The sequence below is a fragment of the Oncorhynchus mykiss genome, chromosome 10 (assembly GCF_013265735.2).
Source record: "Oncorhynchus mykiss isolate Arlee chromosome 10, USDA_OmykA_1.1, whole genome shotgun sequence".
Lineage (NCBI taxonomy): Eukaryota > Metazoa > Chordata > Actinopteri > Salmoniformes > Salmonidae > Oncorhynchus > Oncorhynchus mykiss.
In genome coordinates, this window is record NC_048574.1 from 68,439,143 (window position 1) to 68,460,038 (window position 20,896).

At 46.4% G+C, this 20,896-nt stretch overlaps 2 protein-coding genes across 3 annotated transcripts; one reads left to right on the forward strand and one right to left on the reverse strand.

Annotated features, from left to right (window-relative positions):
• Window positions 1-43: 43 nt before the first annotated feature.
• Window positions 44-9,922, reverse strand: LOC110534538 (SWI/SNF-related matrix-associated actin-dependent regulator of chromatin subfamily A member 5). The gene is made up of 23 exons (XM_021619427.2): window positions 9,648-9,922; window positions 8,706-8,816; window positions 8,435-8,601; window positions 8,195-8,295; window positions 7,616-7,716; window positions 7,207-7,386; window positions 6,681-6,836; window positions 6,381-6,512; window positions 6,106-6,174; window positions 5,677-5,786; window positions 5,343-5,569; window positions 4,994-5,115; window positions 4,616-4,768; window positions 4,224-4,356; window positions 3,957-4,105; window positions 3,531-3,758; window positions 3,217-3,330; window positions 2,808-2,930; window positions 2,485-2,617; window positions 2,211-2,329; window positions 1,224-1,436; window positions 946-1,059; window positions 44-696 (listed from the first exon to the last, which is right to left on the reverse strand). The coding sequence occupies exons 1-23, from the start codon at window positions 9,720-9,722 to the stop codon at window positions 628-630; spliced, it is 3,099 nt and encodes a 1,032-aa protein (XP_021475102.1). The 5' UTR covers window positions 9,723-9,922; the 3' UTR covers window positions 44-627.
• A 93-nt stretch (window positions 9,923-10,015) lies between these two features.
• Window positions 10,016-19,873, forward strand: LOC110534537 (ubiquitin carboxyl-terminal hydrolase 38). Of its 2 annotated transcripts, none has more exons than XM_021619426.2 (12): window positions 10,016-10,119; window positions 10,219-10,400; window positions 11,148-11,883; window positions 12,551-12,686; window positions 12,844-12,973; window positions 13,649-13,750; window positions 14,351-14,509; window positions 14,731-14,924; window positions 15,119-15,218; window positions 15,347-15,453; window positions 15,877-17,245; window positions 18,863-19,873. In XM_021619426.2, the coding sequence occupies exons 3-12, from the start codon at window positions 11,202-11,204 to the stop codon at window positions 19,025-19,027; spliced, it is 3,144 nt and encodes a 1,047-aa protein (XP_021475101.2). In that variant the 5' UTR covers window positions 10,016-10,119; window positions 10,219-10,400; window positions 11,148-11,201; the 3' UTR covers window positions 19,028-19,873. The 2 variants fall into 2 exon arrangements, with proteins under 2 accessions (XP_021475101.2, XP_036789551.1); XM_036933656.1 differs by having other exon boundaries at window positions 10,109-10,123.
• The last annotated feature ends 1,023 nt before the right edge of the window (window positions 19,874-20,896 follow it).

Sequence of the window (20,896 nt, forward strand, 5' to 3'; positions counted from 1 at the left end):
CAAATATTCAACAGAAGTACATATTTTTTTGCATAAGAATAGACTTATTTAAAAAAGGGGAAATTTATTAGTGACACGTTCCAAAAATACATTTTCAACAATGTAGGTCGGTAACATAACAGAGTGGGAGGGGGGATAGATACAGGTATCGGTATAATCAATGGAATGTGATAACAAAACCAACAGGCATAAATACATTTCTCGTCACCTCAAGTACTAGTAAAAAAGGGTAGAAAACGAAAACAACAAAAAGAAAATTCAACTAAATCAGCGCAGCCTCAGTATGTCAGTTAGTCCCTACTAGCAGGCCTGTGAATAGAAGGAATACAATAGGGAAAGGGGGATACCTAGTCAGTTGTATAACTGAAATGTGTCTTCCGCATTTAACCCAACCCCTCTGAATCAGAGAGGTGCGGGGGGCTGCCTTAAATCGACACTAAGAACATAGGTTCCCTCCTGGAATCTTCTAGATAGAATGACACGCTATAGTGAAGAAAAATTCAGTCCTCTTGGGTTTTATACAGTAAATCATCATCATGTATCACCACGGTAACCCGTACAAAACAAACAGACGCTACGACTACTATACTGCTGTCTGCCGCTGCCCTCATTCTGACCACCACCGCCTCACAGCTTTAGCTTTTTCCTGCGGCCTCCTCGCGGGTCTGGGGTCCCTTCTCCCTTACGCTTCTGAGCCTGAGGAAGTGTGGGATGAAGAGGAAGACAGAAAAGGAGTGTCAGCTCAAATGATCATAAAAATCGTCACTTCATACAATAACGTCTGCTTACAATGGAATATTGGTTTAGACAAGACTATATAGTGGAAAAGAACATTGTGTGATATTGTTAGTGCCGTGTGTGTCTTCCTGCACAATGCACAGAGATAGAGGACTGCATGACCAGAGAATTCAGTGATGGACAGGAAGTGGAGCGTTGTGATCTTACAGAAGACTGACTCCGTGGTCCTTTCTTCTTCTTCTCTGCCTTCTCCCTCTCCTCCAGCTCCATGTTCTCTCGTTCAATCAGGGTGATCAGGGTGTTGCATCGCCTCTGGAGCTCCTACACACACAAGTATACAACCACAACATGTGTAATGTTTTGAATCAATGGTTATCATGTTACTGAAGAAGTAAAGACACATCTCCATCTACAGGTTGTACTCTATTGATTCTACAACAAGGTTGTACTTAATTCCACTGTCGGCCCGGGGCCACTCCACTCACCATGGCGGTCCTGGACTTGAGGAACCAGTCGAAGCGAAACTGGGGCGAGTTGCGGATGCACTGGCGCAGCTCGTCATAGACCGACTCCTTTTCGAAGCCCAACTTGTGCAGCATGCAAATGAGGAAGCGGTCCTCCTCCTCCGTGTAGTTCTTCCCCTTGTTGGTGCCGTACGAGATCCTCAACTGGTGGAACGGCGCCTTGTAGCGACCAATCTACAACGAGGGAGAGAAAAGATGTCCTTCAGGGTGTATGGTAAGCCTCTGGTAGACATGATCAGACACCAGCTCCAGACACATTCCTTCCGAAGGGTTGGGAGGGCCCAGACACATTCCTTCGTAAGGGTTGGGAGGGCCCAGACACATTCCTTCAGAAGGGTTGGGAGGGCCCAGACACATTCCTTCGTAAGGGTTGGGAGGGCCCAGACACATTCCTTCAGAAGGGTTGGGAGGGCCCAGACACATTCCTTCAGAAGGGTTGGGAGGGCCCAGACACATTCCTTCAGAAGGGTTGGGAGGGCCCAGACACATTCCTTCGTAAGGGTTGGGAGGGCCCAGACACATTCCTTCGTAAGGGTTGGGAGGGCCCAGACACATTCCTTCAGAAGGGTTGGGAGGGCCCAGACACATTCCTTCGTAAGGGTTGGGAGGGCCCAGACACATTCCTTCCGAAGGGTTGGGAGGGCCCAGACACATTCCTTCAGAAGGGTTGGGAGGGCCCAGACACATTCCTTCGTAAGGGTTGGGAGGGCCCAGACACATTCCTTCAGAAGGGTTGGGAGGGCCCAAACACATTCCTTCAGAAGGGTTGGGAGGGCCCAAACACATTCCTTCAGAAGGGTTGGAGGGGCCCAGACACATTCCATACACATTCCACTCCTTGGGAGTGCCCAGAGGTTTTCACAACTATATCAATCATCTGATCAAAATAAAAGGTCTTGGCTCCCCAATGTTGTTCTTGTTAATGATGACCTCACTTAAATGGCTTACCTTTGTGTCCAGTGCTTTCTTGATGCTGATCCTCCTCTGGATGCGGGCCTCTCCCCTCTCGATCTGAGCCATGATCTTCTCAATGTCCTGCAGCTCGTTGCAGCGCTCCCAGAACACAGCTGTGTGTGTGTACACACACGTTTAGATCATAATACTCTAGATCTCTGTCATACACTTGGAGTAATGTCCACTAGCTATATAAGAAGTAGATTCAGATACATTTCCGCAATTTGAAGAAAAAAAAAGAAAAAAAGGGGGGAGGGGTTCTTCTTACCGGAATATTCCATGACTTCCTCTGGGGTTTTGCCCTCCACCTCTCTGGCGATGTTCTCGATGTCGTCTCTCCCCCACTTCTCATTGGCTTTGATGAACTGGTTAAAGTCACGCTTATTCCAGATGGTGAAGCCCTGTGGAGAGATCGATGACAGTTTGTAACGACACTAGCCACAAACGCTAACATTTGTCTCTACTTTGTAGTTGAAGCCATTGAAGATATCTCAACTGAACAATATGTAGTTCTATAAATATGACATGGAGTAGGGCACTATGATGAATGTCTAGAGTGTTTAAGTTGGAGGTCTTGTTTCAGCCAATTACCTGCGAGAGGAGGTTCTCCTTCTCCTCCAGCTCCTCCTCTGATAGGCCCTCGGCCTCGTCAATCTTGGCCTGCTCCTCCTTCTGGTGCTGAGCCGAGTTGGGCAGTTCTGGGTTACGAGGAACCTGGAGAGAAAATGTACATCACATATACACTTAAACACTCAACAGATACATCCCATTCTAAACCAAACCACCTGTGTTGGTTTGAAACTGCAAAATGGCCGCCGCCTGGTGGAACATTATCATACTGACGGCATCATAATTGACCACAGAGGCTGGTGAGGAGAGGACGGCTCAAACACATATATACCATTCCAGCCATTACTATGAGCCCATCCTTAGATCTTAAGTGGCACCTGCCATCACTGATGTACCAACAGTTACACTAGTAACAGTACATGTTGTATACCTTGTAGCCGATAGTCTTCCTGTAGAATAGGATCTCTTTCTCCAGCAGTTCAAACAGCCTTGGGGGGAAGAACTGGAAGTCCTGCACATTGGGCTGCTTAGGTGGACGAGGAGCCTGGAAGAGGAGAACAGCAGTTTTAGTCGGGGAGAAAGATGGTCTGGAAGAAGAGAACAGCAGTTTTAGTCGGGGAGAAAGATGGTCTGGAAGAGGAGGACAGCAGTTTAGTCATGGAGAAAGATGGTCTGATTCATTCCACACAGCTATCCCAGTGGTATGCATATACATAGCCAGAGGCCGGCGGTAGCGAGGCTTACCTTGGGTGCTTTGGGCTCGCTGACACGCAGGGCCTCTCTGAAGTAGGCATCCACTGCGTAGTTGGCCTTCCTCTCTCTCTTGGGTGGCTCGATCCAGTTGGTGACCACCTTCTTCTTCTCCCTGTAGTCCTCTCCTTCGAAGGTGTACACACTGTTGTCGGACTCCATGGTGAAGTTCCTCAGGGAGCTCTCGCCCATGGTGTTCATCTTCTCCTTCAACTCCATGGTCTGTCAGATACAAACACACAGCAAAGCGTTAGCAGCTAGCTACACATTGCTAATGTGTTTGGCCTCTAGATACTGCCATATCAACCCACATGTAGCAATGCTAATGCTATCACATATTATATAAATGATCTGAGTGCAGATAAATGCTAATGCTAGGCCCAATGCTAGCGCTAGGCCCTTGTCCGTCTGCGTTCTGACCTTCTTCTCGCCTCGCTCCAGGATCTCGTCGATGTCATCGTCGGTGATGTCGCTCTCCTTGGAGGCGAAGACGTGCGTGGCGCCGTGCCGGATGATAGACAGCATCTCGTCCTTCCCCAGCTTGTTGGCGTTGGGATCCACTAGCCTTCCTGCAGAACAGACAAAGTAGACAGACAAGTCAGCCAGTTGCATTACCAAGGCATTGACTTCAATAGTGTAGGTTTGAAACTGGGAAGAGGAGATCCAAAATGGCCACCGGTGCAGTACCTTGCTGGATGACAATGGAGTCCAGTTGGAGCTTCATCTCGGCCCGCTCCACGATCCTCTCCTCTACTGTGTTTTCCGTGATGAAACGGAACACGCGCACCTGCTTCTTTTGACCAATCCTGTGAGCTCGGTCCTGAGAAGAAAAGTTAAATGAACCAATCAGGTAAGTGTCTAACAGTTATCAGGTAGAAGCATCTTGATCAATTAAGTAAGTTACTGGTGAGAGATGTAAGCTCACTTGTTGTGATATTAGCGGGAATTGAACATGTTAAATCTGTAGGGCAAATTCTAATTAATTATAAAAATTCTAATTATTACTAAAGTAATAGTAAAATGTCATGTAAAAGACTGATTAATTAGTCCACGAACGTGGGTGAATGAGAGGTACTGACCATGGCCTGTAGGTCGACCTGAGGGTTCCAGTCTGAGTCGTAGAGGATGACCACGTCAGCTGTGGCCAGGTTAATACCCAGCCCTCCAGCCCTGGTGCTCAACATGAAGATGAACTTAGGGCTGTCCTCCTCATTGTACGCGTTGATGGAGATCTAGAGGAACATGGGAAATGTAGTGTTAAATTAAGTGTGTTCAAACTACAACGAGTTAAATTGTTTGAATTTACAAGCCATTTATTAGCCTGGTCCCAGATCTGTGTGTGCTGCCCTGCCAACTCCTATGGTCAATGTCACACCAAGGCAGCACAAACAGATCTGGGACCAGGGTAATAGGCCACTGCAGTTAATGAGATCCAGGAGTGGGAGTCATAGTCGTACCTGTCTCTCTTCGTGGGGCGTCTGTCCGTCCAGGCGACAGTAGCCGAAGTTGCGCCACATGCAGTAGTCCTCCAAGATGTCCAGCATCCTGGTCATCTGGCTGAAGATCAGCACACGGGAGCCTGGGAGAGGAAGGGGAGTTCAAAATGGCCACCAATCAATCATCCACCATGCCTACACTGCTGCAACTTTAACATAGTAGTTTGAATCACAAAAAGTCTGAAATAGTCTTTACACAACACTGTCTCCATATCAACTTGAAAGTTGAAAGGGCCACAGGGCCATCAAACAGGCCATAAAAACACAAATTTTGTAACTGGTCTTAGAGGGGAGCCTTTCGTCCACCCACCCTGAGCCTTCATCTTGGGCAGCAGCTTGTCAAGGACGGCCATCTTGCCGCTGTTGACGGCCAGGTGCAGGTCGGTGGTGTAAGGCGGGCCGGGCTCGGCCCCGTCAAACAGGTACGGGTGGTTGCAGCACTTCCTCAGCTGCATCAAGACGTTGAGCAGGCGCATCTTGTCCATCTTCCCTGCAGAGTTCAGGATGTCTATGTCCTTCATCAGGATCTTGGTGTACCTGAGGAGAGACGGGACACTGTTTTCAAATACACATTATAGTGCAAGGGGCTGAAGAATTTGTTTGGCAGGGAAAGGGCATACGTTGACTGTGTGTGGGCTACTTACCATTCTCTCTGCATCTTACTCAGCCCCACGTACATCTTGATCTCTTTCTTAGGCAGCAGAGACTTCTCCACCTCATTCTTGATACGACGCAGCAGGAAAGGACGCAGTACCTACACACACACGTACACAGAGAGAGAACAACCAATGGTAAGGGAAGGCCCCATAACACTATTTGATAAAAACCTACATGGATACATGTTTAGTTCATTAGGATCCCCATTAGCTGTTGAACATGCAGCAGCTACTCTTCCTGGATCCACAAAAAACAGTTCTAGACAAGAACAACACAAGATGTTACTACATTAAAATTTAAAGTAATACATTGTCAAGGCACCAAGAGACGGCAATACTATTTACTCACTATTCATATATACACAGTACACATTCATACAGTACAGTGAAATGTAAGGAAGTGTTTCAGATACTTACAGTGTGAAGACGTTCCACCAACTTCTGATCCCCCAGGCAGTTGTTGGTGTCAAACCATGAGTCAAAGTCCTTGGAGAGAAAAACAAAAAGTTAAATCAATCCATATTTTCGGGGCCCTTTAAATAAGCGAAAAATAGAGGATATTGTTATTTTCACTAAGTGTTACTAAGCGTTATTCCTAAACTGTAGTATTAATGGAGGGAAATTGCCTGTGTGTTCAACAATTTGTTCCCCCCGGGTACATTAAAGTTCATCCTGTTTTATCTGCCTCTTACCTCTGAGGAGTTGAAGACGTCTGGCAGCAGGAAGTTGAGCAGGGCCCAGAGCTCGTGGAGGTTGTTCTGCAGCGGGGTGCCGGTTAGCAGCAGACGGTTGGTGGTCTTGAATTCACGCACTATCTCTGACAGCTACAGCACACACATACACGGGTCAGACAAACCATCTAAGAGTCTTTTGTGAGTTGAGCCCATTGACGTTTCGTTAGTGTATATACACATTTTAAATCACATATTTACATTTAATCAAATATGTATACAGTGTGTGTGTGTGTGTGTCAACTTTAGAAGCTCCCTAACCTTTGACTTCTCGTTCTTGATCCTGTGGGCCTCGTCAATGACCAGGTACCTCCAGTTAAACTTCTTGAACACGGCCTTCTCTATGATGAGCATCTCGTAAGAGGTGACACACACATCCCACTCCCCTGGCAGCAGCACATCTCTGATCAGGGCATTCTGGGGAAAAAGAGGGTGAAGATACAGAGTTATCAGCAACATCACCAGTCTAACGCGCTGCAACTGCTGTAGTACAAGTTACTGAAAAATGCCTAACTTGCATTGGATTGCATTATGCAGAATATCCATTAGACGTCTTATGTTGCAGGAAATCTATGTGTTACGCTTCAGTTGCAGAAGGAGATAGAGATGAACTGACTATTTCCATGACAACATTTCTTCCCATATGGAACATTGGAAAACACATAAGCCTCAACACTGTCCCACAGTCACCACCCAATGCTTTCCAGTTGAGCTACAGCAATCAACATGTCCTGTTCATTTTACATCAGATAATTCATGTGGTCTGCTGCTGCTGCTCATAGCTCACCCTCTGCTCTCGGTCTCCGATGAGGCAGACTGCTTTGAGGGAGGGGACCCAACGTTTGAACTCGTTCATCCAGTTGTACAGGGTGGACTTGGGCACCAGCACCATGTGGGGCCCGGGGATGCTCCTGTAGTGCTTCATGTACCCCAGCAGAGAGATGGTCTGCAGGGTCTTACCCAAACCCTGAAGGACAACAAGCAAGGTAAGAGTGTGTGTGTGTGATATATATATATATATAAGCGATTTCTTTTTAGCATGAATGGGTCTTTGGATGCTGTTACTGCTGTAGTCCAGGAGTAATCTTCATGAGTCTCACACACGCACGCACACAGTGATCAAGAGATATGCATGTAGAACTACCAGACTACCAAAAAGGTAATATTTTTCACATTATTTTGAAATGAGAACCTACCATTTCATCAGCAAGGATCCCGTTGATTCCGTTCTCGTACAGAGAGATGAGCCAGTTCAGACCACGGACCTGGTAGTCTCTCATTGTACCCCCTTTTACAACTGTTGGGAGATAGATACAGCACAACATACTCAGTATTGCACAAGTTTGACATACTTACCATTCAAATATGGACTACAGTAGTCCCGGTCAGGACTTTGCTACATAAAAGATGCACTATGCAGAAGCAATTTCATAGATGCTAAAATTGTAATAGATCACCTAATTTCAGTTTGTGACAAAACAAGCAAGTTTAGTGTAGAGAATCTTTGTACCATCTAAACCGCTGTGAAATGTACTTTCCATAACATTTTGTATTTTCAGCTGTTTGAAGCTGGTGTACAAAACCGAAAGTAAAAGGATGCAAACTTAACCATGGATAGCATAGAAAATGAGTACCTAGCACAGATCTACCGCATCTTAGACTTGCTTTCAATGAGAACGACAGATCTATAACACGCATTTCTATGGGAATTTGGTTGGGTCGCCCAAGAAGTTATATATTGTCGCTCTAATGAGTAAAGCCATGTGACTGCTTACAGGAGGGAGATTCGTCAAAGCGGGTGCAGACGTTGGTGGTCTTGCTGCTTTCGCTCAGCAGCTCTTCATCCTCTTCCTGTTCTGTGCGACGATGACGGTTACTGTCAAGGAGAGAAAGGGGTACCCGCAATTCATCAGAGACAGCATATCAAATGCCCCACACGTACACCCAATGTACTCCCACGGAAGACTGACGAATCATCAGGTCAAGTTGTTCTGCGTGTTGTGTTGTATACTCACTCTCCGACCGAGAGGAGATTCTGTTTCTCGTCCTTCTTGACACGAGGGCGTCCTGGCTTCATCTTGAGCGGGGAGGTGGGGGTCTTCTGGGCCGCAGGTTGAATGAAATGGGCAAACACCTCTGTCTGCTTCAGTAGGTACTCAAATCTGTTGGTCCGGTCTGATGCCTACACACAGAAAAGCAGTGAAACTTTGTGAGCAACAAATTACGCTTACAACTGGATAATTACATATTAAAACTGTAAATGAACATCTAGCAGTGTGCCATTACCACTTTCTCCTCATAGGCTGGCGCTGTAGATGAAGAGGGGTCCTCATCTTGGGCATCCTGTCCGGCTTCAGAAGACTCCTCCTTGCTTGCCTCTGACGCATCATCCTTTTCCTGGAAAAGAGTAATGCAATGCCACTTTCAAAACAACTGAGAACTCAGAAATCTCAGACTTCTGACCTAAGTGGCTTCAAGACAAGTGGGAACTCAAAAAAAAGAATCTCCGACTGGGAAAAATATTTTGAAAGGTCATCTAACTCGGAATTCTAAGTCTGAAACTTGGGCATCTTTCGTGTTTCCCAACCCTGGTCCTCGAGTAGCCCCAACAGTACACATTTGTATTGTAACCCTGGACAAGCATACCTGGTTCAACTTGTCAACAAGCCCTAAATGAGTTGGGTGAGGTGTGTTTGTCAAGGGGCTACAACAACGAATCTGTTGGGGGTACTCGAGGACCAGGTTCGGGAAAAACTGCTCTAGAGCTCCGACTTCCCAACCTGAAGATCACGATTTTCCTAGGACTTCCCAGTTGAGATAAGCTGCACAAGTATACAGAGGATCGAAGGCAGCGTCAAACAGATGTAAACAACTGCTACAATTGTATAGGAACCCTTGATGCGTATTAAAATAAAGTGTATTAGCTGTAACGTTAGCTAGCACAGTTAGATGAGTGTTTATGAAACAGGCTAGCTGATAGCTCTACTATACAGTACCTCGAGACACACTCTCCGGGAAGATGGGTCGGAGCTGTCGATTAACGTTAGCTAACGACGCTAATGCTAGCTAGCTAAACAACTCGAGCTAGCAAAGACAAAGTTTGAGATGGCTCGATTTGGAAGTCACAAAAGACATATGGTTGATTTTAGCCTAATCTAAAACTTGTTGAGACATTTTTTCGAATGATGGGCTCAGAATTTGTATTATTATTATTTTGTTCAGGCTCACCTCCCCTCCTCCGGTTTCTTCAAGTTCAACTGCTTGCTCTTTCCGCAGCTCCACGCCGTTTCCAGTCTCGGACATTGCTACCGAATTTCTTCCTCGATTTAAACAGATCGTCTGTTTATTCGATTACTTCGTCCGCCTATAAATGGCAGATATGGTTTTCAAAAACTTTATTTCAGAAAATACGCTGCTATAGTCCTACTGTTTATTATGAAAGAAACTGGCTGGCTACAAGTGATTCATTCGCTAGCTTCCTTTCCCCGCTACCCGCGTTCACAAAGGTTCCGCTTTGTCTCGCGATACTTTGTTGCGTGGCTGCGTGTTTTCCCCCAAAAATGCAAACACTGCACATGTACTGACTTATAACCCATCTGCCACATCTACCAGTCTAAATGCTATGCCTATCCAATAGCTATGAGCTCAGTTAGTGCGTAAAAGAAGTCCGTGGAATACAATACAGTCATTACAAACCATTGTCAGTATGTTTATATTTGTATTTAAAGAAACCTGTAATTCTCAAAACGTTTATATATACGTTTATTTATAGATGCCATTTTCGTTCTTTATTAAACAGGCAATGAGATCGTCAAAAGCAGAAGACTCCTAGAAAAATTCGTGGTCCATCGGAATGACGTTTCTGCAGGGCTTTTAAATCAGCTGATTTTATCATGTCAAAATAAAAGATGAATGAGCTGCCAACAGGCGACTAATGTCAACTGGCATTTTCATCGGATGCTGGTGTTATGAACTATATTGGTACGTGATGTTTGGGAAGATACATTTCCTCTATCTAAGTTAGTGACATCTCCGGCCTGCTTTGTTGCAATACCATACACAGCTAACGTCATGCTAGCATCGCTAGCTAGTTTGTTAAAGAACGTTAACTAGCTAGATTACGAAAAAATAGTTTATTATCCACACATGTTTTATTTGTGCATCAATGATTTTAATCTCAGGTAATTTGAATTCGATAACATGCCGATTGTGGGTACTGTAACTAGCTCAATGTGTTAACTTGTTTAGCTAGCTAAGTTAGCTAGCTTTGTGATGATAAGGCAAAGCATGATGCTGTGTTGTTTTTGTTTACCTGTGGCTAGCGTCATATCCTTGTGATATTGCTATGCTTATATACATTTTCAGCAATGGTAAAAACGATTACAGTTGGTTATTTATTATTGGGGCGGCAGGGTAGCCTAGTGGTTAGAGTGTTGGACTGGTAACCAAAAGGTTGCGAGTTCAAATCCCGAGCAGACAAGGTACAAATCTGTCGTTCTGCCCCTGAACAGGCAGCCTAGGCCGTCATTGAAAATACGAATTTGTCCTTAACTGACTTGCCTAGTTAAATAAAGGTAAAATACATTTTAAAAAATTACAAGTTGTTGAAGGAATCATACGTCTAGCTAGCTAGCTGTGGTGGACATTCCATGAAGAAATGGAAGGCTAGCCAGAATAAGTAACTGGTCACTAATGGTGGTTGATGTCCTGCTCGCTCTCGTCTTTTAGGTGTGGACTGCTCCCTGATCGTTCCCCTCACAGCTATATAGATCGCCTGCCATCATGGACAAGATTCTAGAGGCGCTGGTCAGCTCCTCTCACTCAGTCCCAGTGAAGAAGGCCATCGTGAAGAAGGTAGTCGAAGCCGCAGAGAAAGAGGTCACGGCGGACCAATGTCAGGCCCTGTACACCCTCACCACTCGCCTCATCTTCTTGGGTGAAGACGCCTTCCAAAAACAGGTGGGCTTCCAGGTGCTGGAGGCCTATGCCCGCTACCACCGTGCTGATTTTGAGCTCTTCTTCAGCAAAAACTTTGTCCTGGGCCTGTTACAGCAGGGCTATGGCCCCCTGGACCGCAAGGACCCGGCCGTGGTCGACTACATCCATGGCTGCCTGCGGCTGCTGATCAGCTGCCCCTCTGTGCTGGATATCTTCTCCATCATCCAGACAGAAATCCTAAGGATGGTGTGCGAACGCCCTGAGCCAGCCCTGTGCGCCTGTCTTGCCACCATGCTCTCAGACTTCGTACAGTGCATCCCCCGGGAGAAGGCGGCCATCTTGTTCTGCCAGCAGTTGGTGAGGACCATTGGGTACTTCCACTGTCCTGCCAGCCAGGAGCGGGAGCTGAGGGAGTACGTGGACCAGGTGACCAAGGTCAGCACGTTGCTGCAGAACATCTGGAAGGCGGAGCCGGTCACACTGCTGCCATCTCTGCAGGAGGTGTTCGCTATAATCTCCTCCACTGGTGAGACTGAGGGAGGGAGCACCACACACAGTCACAGATGAGCACAGACGCACAAATTGCACTGAATGTGTCTATGCATCAATGCCCCATACAAGTTGGGGCGGCAGGTAGCCTAGTGGTTAGAGTGTTGGGCCAGTAACCGAAAGGTTGCTACATCGAATCCCCGAACTGACAAAGTAAAAATAAGTCGTTCTGCCCCTGAACAAGGCAGCTAACCCACTGTTCCCAGGTAGGCCGTCATTGTAAATAAGAATTTGCTCTTAACTGACTTGCCTAGTTAAATAAAGTTTTATAAATCCTTTGAACAAAATGAGCCGTTTCAAATACAATATAGATGTTTACTGTACAGAAGTAAAGTACACTATAGTATTTTCTAATGCAGTCACCAATTTGACTACCTTCGCCCACCTATGGAAAAACTAGGAATGTCAGGCTTGTTAACACATGCTTGAGACTTGGAACAGTAACTTCTTTGTCATTTTAATGATCCAGGGTGGTGGAGAGATCATGCACCGCTCAATATCAGACTTGCATTGGGTCACTTGGTTAGGGTAGAGGTTGTAAACAAGACATTTGAATACAATTGGGACATATTTGGTAAGCTGTGACCCCCCCCCCAAAAAAAACATCAGTCAATTATACTCAACTTTTTATGTGTTCTGCACAGACCCCTCCTTCGACCCCTCCATTGCCCTAGCCAGCCTGGTCCAGCACATACCTCTCCAGATGATCACAGTTCTCATCAAGAGCCTTACCACCGACCAGAACGTCAAAGACACCAGCATGACTCAAGCGCTCTGCAGGTCACTGGGTGCCTTTACTGTGTTTTTTCATTAGCTAAACTGAATAAAGGAATCCGTTGTATTTGCAGTGTGTATACTAGATGGGATGTAGTGATTTAATAGAGCTTTTCTGCCCTTATTTACTGTTCTCTGCATCTCTCTCTCTTTCCTTCCTCAGGATGATTGACTGGTTGTCCTGGCCTCTGGCCCACCATGTGGAGATGTGGGTCATTGCCCTGCTGAAGGGGCTGGCTGCGGTGCAGAAGTTCACCATCCTCATAGATGTCACCCTGCTTAAGATTGAACTGGTGGGTAGTGTACTGACCACTTACCTCAGCAGGGAGTGTCAATGCACCAATGAACTAAGATGGTAGTTACACATGGTAATAGCAAAGACAGTACAGTATGAAGATAGGCAGAAACTGCTTCTCCAATAGAAACCCCCGATCACACTTGTAGGCGACGTTGGCAAGCTAAGCCCAAACGCAGAAACACGCCATCGTGTCGAACGGTCGTCTAGCGCTGAACTGTGCATGTGCAGGCCGTTGAATAAAAAGCCCCCCTTCGATATAAAGTAGTATTTGACAAAAATGAAAACTTGTCACTTTCACGAGGTTGGAGTAATAACATGTTCAGCCGCTGAAGACATTGGCTGGAATCTAGGCTGTAGCTTTAGATTTTAAGACGAGTCACAACTGCGGAACAATTTTTCACTTGACGTATCAAACCCCGGCCTGATCTGTTTCGCAAGCGTTCCCGGAAGTCTTGCGATGTTGCGCCTCTGGGTTTAGAAACTCTATGGTGATGGCATCTATAACTACAGAGTAACTTCATCTATTCATCAGTTCTAACTGATCACATGAACGAAAATGTGTTCCTGTAGTTTGGTCATTATGGTGTCCAGCTGTATCACTTCTGAATTGTGTGTTTCTGTGTCAGTGTGTGTACAATACATATGCTGTATGTTTTATCTTTGTGTGTAGGTGTTCAACCGTCTGTGGTACCCCATCGTGCGACAGGGGGCCCTAGTGGTTCTCTCCCATATGCTGCTGAGTTTCCAACACTCTCCTGAGGCCTTCCACTTGGTAAGAAACACACAATACAACTCGTTCTATTGCACACTGCATGTCTTTCCCTCCTTCATTCCCCCTATTTAACTGAAATACCTTCAGGCTCCATTAAACTCCATTTCCCAGAAGCACTCTCCTCTCAGCAGGGCTCTTCCACTAATGAGGTGTGAAGTGTTTAAAGAACCATGATGGTCCTTTAGTTGACTGGTGGTGGTTTTCATCTGCCATGATTGTCAATTCATTTTAAAAGGTTTATTACATTTAAGTCAGTGTGAACCCCCCCCCCCCCCCCCCTCCCATGACAAAAAGGGAGGTTTAATGTAGCATGGGAAGGTTGACGTTTTTACTAGTCACTACATCAGTGTGTTTAGTGCTATTCTACTGCTATATGCAGTGCCTAGTTTCCTACACAGCACCTTTCCACCTTGTAACAGATGTGATGTGCATATGACCAAGAACATCATATTCTACCAGCACTGACTTTGCTGATGAGGATAAATTGACGTACCACGACTGTGATATGTTGGTTGTCTCACCTAGCTAACTGTACGTCTGCTAAACGACTTTACTGTAAATGTTTGTCTACAATACGTTCATTCAATGTGTTTTCCCCAGGTCGTGCCACACATAGTGGACCTGGTTCAGAGTCTGAAGCAGGACGGCCTGCCCACCAGTAAGGCTTTCCTGCTGCACTTCACAGAGCTCGTCCACTGTATGATGTACCAGTACTCTGGCTTCCCTGACCTCTACGACGACATCCTGGAGGCCATCAAAGTAAGACACCTTGACAACGAGTGATCACACGAGTGTTGCCCTTTTTTTAATGTATCAAACATTTACTGTCCTTATATTATGATCCACCTGACATGGGGGGGGTAATGTCATCATTATTGAAGGATAGACCTTTAAAATTCGGACGGTGTACAATACTATGCAGCTCATGTATAGTAAAAGGGGTGTATGTAGTGTCTGAAAGCTGTCTCCCTCCCCTCTAGGAGCTACCTGGGCCCGGTGAGGAGAAGATCAAGCTGGTTCTGAACCAAAGTGCCTGGACGTCCCAGTCCAACTCGTTTGCCTCAGGCCTGCTGAGGCTGCCGGGCAAGTCTGAGACGGGCAAGACTGGTCTCATCAACCTGGGAAACACCTGCTACATGAACAGTATCATACAGACACTCTTCTCAGCCACAGAGTGAGTAGTGGATTTAGTACACACACCTACACAACTACACGTTGCATTTATATTGAGTTGGCCGCATGGTTAACAAAGCTGTCTATATACATTGACTTGAATCCTCTCACAATAGAATGATATAATGCTGCAATATGTATGTAGGAAGTTCTTATGAAATGCTCTGCACGAACCCTTCTATGGTCCTGCCCCAGTTTCAGGAGGCATGTCTTATCGTTACGTCTGAATGATGCCACTGCCAACACACTGATGAAGAAACTGCAGCTCCTCTTCACCTTCCTCTCACACACCCAGGTTTGTCTCCCGCTGCTGTTAGTGGCCATCGGGTTTTTCAATGGAAATGACTATGGATCCATCCCTGACGTTTCACTTGGTGTGTGTATTCGGTGAGTGGTCATTCAGTTTGTGTGTCTCTCCTGCAGAGGGCAGCGTACGCCCCCAGAGTCTTCTTTGAGGCGTCTCGGCCCCCATGGTTCAATGCAGGATCCCAGCAGGACTGTTCTGAGTACCTCCGCTTCCTACTGGACAGGTAGTACACCATCTAGTAGACTGCTAGAGCACCCTACAGCTCCTTCCTCCTGGACAGGTAGTACACCATCTAGTAGACTGCTGGAGCACCCTACAGCTCCTTCCTCCTGGACAGGTAGTACACCATCTAGTAGACTGCTGGAGCACCCTACAGCTCCTTCCTCCTGGACAGGTAGTACACCATCTAGTAGACTGCTGGAGCACCCTACAGCTCCTAAAACCTGTATGACTCCAGGTATAGATGGAAATAATGTATGTATAAATCTAGTGTTTTGAGAGAAAGATTTTAAGAAGTTAAAGAATTCATGTTCACTCGAATGGGTGTTATTGAAAAGGACAGCTCCATTTATTATGCTGTTACATTCATTTGCATGTTGTATTTTTGGTTGAACTTTCTCTTGTCTCCTCGTGTTCTGTTGCCAAGGTTACACGAAGAGGAGAAAACCATCCAGGTTCTCATGACAGCCAAGCCAAATGTCTCCCCTGGCAACGGACCGAGTGACAACACCGGGGGTGAAACCTCTGCGAAGGATGCCGGAGTGTCACCCGTGGCCCCTGTGGAGGGGAAGTCCGAGGGGAATGATGAGAGGACGCTCATTGAGAGGATGTTTGGAGGCAGGCTGAGCACGGGTATCCGCTGTATGACATGCAACAGCGTCTCGGAGAAAGAAGAACCTTTCACTGACCTATCCCTGGCCTTCTGTCCCTCCACCACCTCCAGCCCTCTTCAGACCGAGGGCCCCTCAGAGGAACCCCGGGGCCCCTGCCAGGGGGCTGTCAACGGGGGTAGCGAAGCTCCCGAAATAGGCCCTTCTCCCAAACCCGTCACGGCCTCCACCACCGGCGTCCATTTTGTTCCCGGGTCCAGCGAGCCACCGCTGTCTGTTCCTGACCTGGTGGACTACTTCCTGGCGCCAGAGATCCTGGACAAGGAGAACGCCTACTTCTGCCAGAAGTGTGGCTCGCTGCAGCGGGCGGAGCGGGGGATGAGGGTGGTGGCGGCGCCCGAGTACCTCATCCTCACGCTGCTGAGGTTCTCCTACGACGCCAAGTGCCACGTCCGCCGCAAGATCCTGGACAACGTCACCATCCCGCCGCTCATGAGACTGCCCGTGCACGCCCCTCCACCCAAACACTCTTCGTCCTCTTCCTCGCCACCATCCTCTCCACTCCAAGTGGACTCGCCCGAGAGCAGCGAAAACCTGGCCAAGAAACTGAAGCCGTCACAGAGAGAGGAGGAGGAGACTGGGCTAGAGGGCGACAACGGGATGGCAGGAGGAGAAAATGAGGTAGGGGTGTGGCCGGCGGCCCAGTTCGTTCCCTACGTCCTCAGCTCTGTAGTGATGCATTCTGGGATGTCGTCGGAGAGCGGCCATTACTACTCCTACGGCCGCAACCTCAACGGGGCCGACGGAGCCCAACACCACCTAGCCAATCCCCTCGCCCTGGGGGAGGAGCCTGGGAACGGGCAGACTGAGCCCATCGCACTCACTTGCTCCGGGGCGACTCATCCCAAACAGGAAGTGGAGGTGTACGGAAGCCAGGCGGCCGGGGATTGGCTGCTGTTCAACGACAGCAGGGTGACTTTCACTTCGTTGGGGTCGGTTCAGAACGTCACCAACCGTTTCCCCAAGGACACGGCCTACGTGCTGATCTACCGGAAACAGGATGTTACCGGGGGGCAGAACAGTACCGGGGGAGTGACGGCCAACGGCATGAGACTGGGCTCTGAACCTCCGCTGCAGAAAGAACTGATGGACGCCGTCACCAAGGACAACAAGCTCTTTTTACAGGTGAGAGAAGGGGGTGTGAGGAGTTACAGTATAGTGAATGAGGCGTTTTCTGTTTGCTCGTGTTTATCTAAGGGCTCTACTCACTTTCATTTACAGTATGTTCATTTTTGGTTTGAAACCTTAACTAAAGAGGCGATTTCCTTTTCATCAGTGCATTTTTTTTGTTTCATCGAATGAACTCTTAAATTGGTGACGTGTAAGCAGCCTCTTCCATTGGCTTTACAAGTAGGACAAGCCTCACCTTTGACCCCCACCCTCTTAACCACTAGAGGACAACAACCCATATTATAATAATCTACTTTCATCTCTCTCTCCATGACCAGTTTTAGATAACAGGGTAGCAGAAGGGGGAAAAGCCGATTCACTCCAACCAATTATCTCTATATAAAAAGCCCTCCAGTCCCAACCTGTGTCGGCGCCTGTCATTTCTGTCACTAAATACAGGCCAAGGAGGGGTGACGCAGCCATTAGCATAACCGTTTAGTGTGATCCTGACCTAAATGATGCATCAGGCTATGCTAATGTATTGGCCCAGGGAAGTGGAATGTGTTCACTTATGATCACGCTAGCCTCCAATAACCTTCCTCTAATAGCTTGATTAGCATGGGACGCTGAGGTGCATGCGTGTTTACATTTTAGTCATTTAGCTCTTCTCCTGAGCAACTTACAATTAATGAATTTACCTTAAGATGGCTAGGTGAGACAACATATCATAATCGTATCAGTACATTTTCCCTCAACAAAGTAGTTATCAGCAAGGGTGCAACTTTCACTGGGGACGGGGGGGACATGCCCCCCTTACACACACACATTCTGAAATTGCATTTTTGTCCCCCCCAGTTTTATCCTTGGAATGTGATACAAAACAGGGCAACCATGTGCTTTAAAACCATGCGGACACCTCTGAGCAGTCGGTAGGCTGTTTGGCGTGTTTATCTGACTGGATACATTTTTTAAAATATATATACATTATGTCCCCCCCACTTCTAAAACCAAAGTTGCGCCCCTGGTTATCAGCAAGGTCAGTGATGGTGGGGAAAATAAGTTTAATTTTTTTGTGGGGGTGGCATCGATATGTCAGACACGTTTCCATATTCTTCATGGTATTTCTGGTAATGTCTAGTCACGCTTTGTTCTTCTCTTTTGGACTTGTTTTTGGAATTTGTCCTTTCAACTTGTGCCCATGTTCAACATTTAACAGGACCCTGTTTTCCATGTATCCATTGACCGGATTAAAGTAGTTCAGAACAAGCTTTGATCAAAACATGTTGCAAGTATTCAGAAAGCCAACCATACACATGTTACACATTTCCTTTGTGCTTTCAAGATGCAATTAGTCAAGTGAAATTTCATGAGTCATTAATCTCTCAAAAAATAACATTTCAACCACACATTTGCAGTAACCACTAGAGGACAGCAGAGCTGCATTTTCTTGCTCAGGCAGAATACCCAAACTCCTGGGTCATGCTCATTAGGACAGGCAACATTTTAAACCGTTCTGCAACGGAAAATTAAACTCCAGGTAGTCCCTGCCTGTTTCTGTTTTCTTCCATTTGTTCCCTAATGAACGACCCTCTGAACAGTGTTTTAATGGTCCCGAACTCCTTTGTCCAATAGGAACAGGAGCTGAATGCGCGGACCCGAGCTCTCCAGGCGGCCTCTGCCTCCTGCTCGTTCAGGCCCAACGGACCAGACGACAACGAACCCCCGGGCAGCTGTGGTCCCTCGGGGGGAGGAGGAGGAGGTGGGGGGTTCAACACTGTCAACAGACTGGTCTTCTGATGGAGGAGGGACTGGGAAGAATGAGTGAGAGACAAGTAAATATAGCACTGCAAGACCACTGGACTCTATATATGAGAGACATGCACAGAGAAGTCTGGTTGGCTACTCATCCAGTGGAAGGTGAAGCACATATGAACGTAAAGAGAGAGAGAGCGCTGAAGATCTTGGAGGGAGCACTTGAATACAACGCATAATGTACACGCCCACATGGACTTAAACACAACACTGAACTCAACACTGGACTCAACCTTACAGTGAGGGTCTTACCTCTCATGTCTGGCTCTTTTTTTATTATCATCCATAACTCACAACTTTCTGCCTCGGGACAAGCTAGACCTCAACCTTTTCTGGTTTGCATGCATTTCTTCTTTTTTCAAGCGGTGGGTTTGATTTTTGATAAGGAGATTCATTGATGTGTACTTGTCAGGTAAGACATTTTCATATGCAATAAAATGTACAGATATGGGTGTGAAAGTACATTCAATAAACATGGAATATGAATAACTAATGCCATGAATACTGTATACAAAAAGTATAAGATGCGATTAATCTTTAAATACAAATTTTGTGTATTTTGTGTGAAAACAATTGCATGCTGAACGTTTGACAACGTTTTTAAGGTGGGGTTATGGTTAGTAACATTGACTCTTTTAATTAAGTTATTCATTCAGGGATACTTTTTTTTTTTTTTTGCAGATTTTGTGCCTTTTTGTTAGATACTATTAAACCAGATTTTACAAGCAGAATTTGACTGGAAAGACACACCTCAGCCTTGCTGTACAGTGTTTTAAAGTGATCTACAATACACCATTTTCCCCAATATTAAAGATGAATTGCTGAAAGGGTCTTGTTTGTGTCTGCCTGCTCTGTGCACATAGCGCTACCCACAAGCCCCCCTGGTGAGTTTTACACCTTCTTCACGTTTCACATTCTTCCACGAGTGTCATTTAGATGCTCTTGTATTATTGGCTTCGCTGAACACACTGCAGTAGCTAGCTATCGGCCGTATGAATGCATGGCTGTGTTCAGCTTGTAGTCATACTGAACATTACATGTACTGGTCATGGTTCTTAGGTTTCCAATTGGACACTTGATGTTTGAGTGAATGTTAAGACTGGTTTTGAGGCACTGTTAATGATTGAATGTCCAGACATTTACCTTTGGGCGGTGTTCCCATTTAATGAAGTCTGTTGCTGTGATACAGATGAACGGCATGCTAAGTTGCGGTAACATTTCCTCTGCAAGTGTGAATGTGATTTCAGAGAACCTAGAGGGGTTGGGTTGAATGCATTCAGTTGTGCATCTACCTAGGTATCCCCTTTCCCTTCCCTAGATGAAAGACCGAGCAGAGTGGCTTTGAAGCTGTAGCCAAGACCACCTGCTTCAGATGTGGTGCGTTTATCACTGCGGTAGCTTCTCAAGATTTCTCATGCACAGTCCCGGCATTTGGTCAATTACCGGTGCTCTTCTATGCCAATAGGTGAATATGTTTGAGTAAAACTGAAGGAGTGTCCAGGAAGAAGGAAATAAATCCGTCCTCCTTGACAATCTTGTATAATACCACGGGTCGTGTTTATTAGGCACGTTCTGAAAACGGGGAGGTACTATCTGAACATGTCCGTTAACAAAACAAACGCTCATTTTTGTTTTACGTTGCACAACATTTTAAAATGTTTTGTCACGGTGTGCCCTAATGAACATGACCCAGTAGAGAGATTATAAGAGTCACAGAAGGGAGAGTTCACGATGATGTCAGACAGACCTCCCATGGGAAAGCCTCATCATTCAAATTACCAGCCAGGATAGGTTTCCTTACCCAGTGGAAACTGACCTAAAAACCTCTTAGACGTGACCGACAAGTTATAGAAC

What these genes read in the sequence shown, in the direction of transcription:
- LOC110534538 (XM_021619427.2), bottom strand. Translation starts at nt 9,722, where the DNA reads ATGTCCGAGACTGGAAACGGCGTGGAGCTGCGGAAAGAGCAAGCAGTT. An exon ending in AATCTCCTCTCGGTCGGAGA is followed by an intron (nt 8,296 to 8,434) that starts GTGAGTATACAA and finishes TCTCCTTGACAG; the next exon opens with TAACCGTCATCGTCGCACAG. An exon ending in ACGTCTTCAACTCCTCAGAG is followed by an intron (nt 6,175 to 6,380) that starts GTAAGAGGCAGA and finishes TTTCTCTCCAAG; the next exon opens with GACTTTGACTCATGGTTTGA.
- LOC110534537 (XM_021619426.2), top strand. Translation starts at nt 11,202, where the DNA reads ATGGACAAGATTCTAGAGGCGCTGGTCAGCTCCTCTCACTCAGTCCCA. An exon ending in CCCTGCTTAAGATTGAACTG is followed by an intron (nt 12,974 to 13,648) that starts GTGGGTAGTGTA and finishes CTTTGTGTGTAG; the next exon opens with GTGTTCAACCGTCTGTGGTA. An exon ending in ACATCCTGGAGGCCATCAAA is followed by an intron (nt 14,510 to 14,730) that starts GTAAGACACCTT and finishes CCTCCCCTCTAG; the next exon opens with GAGCTACCTGGGCCCGGTGA.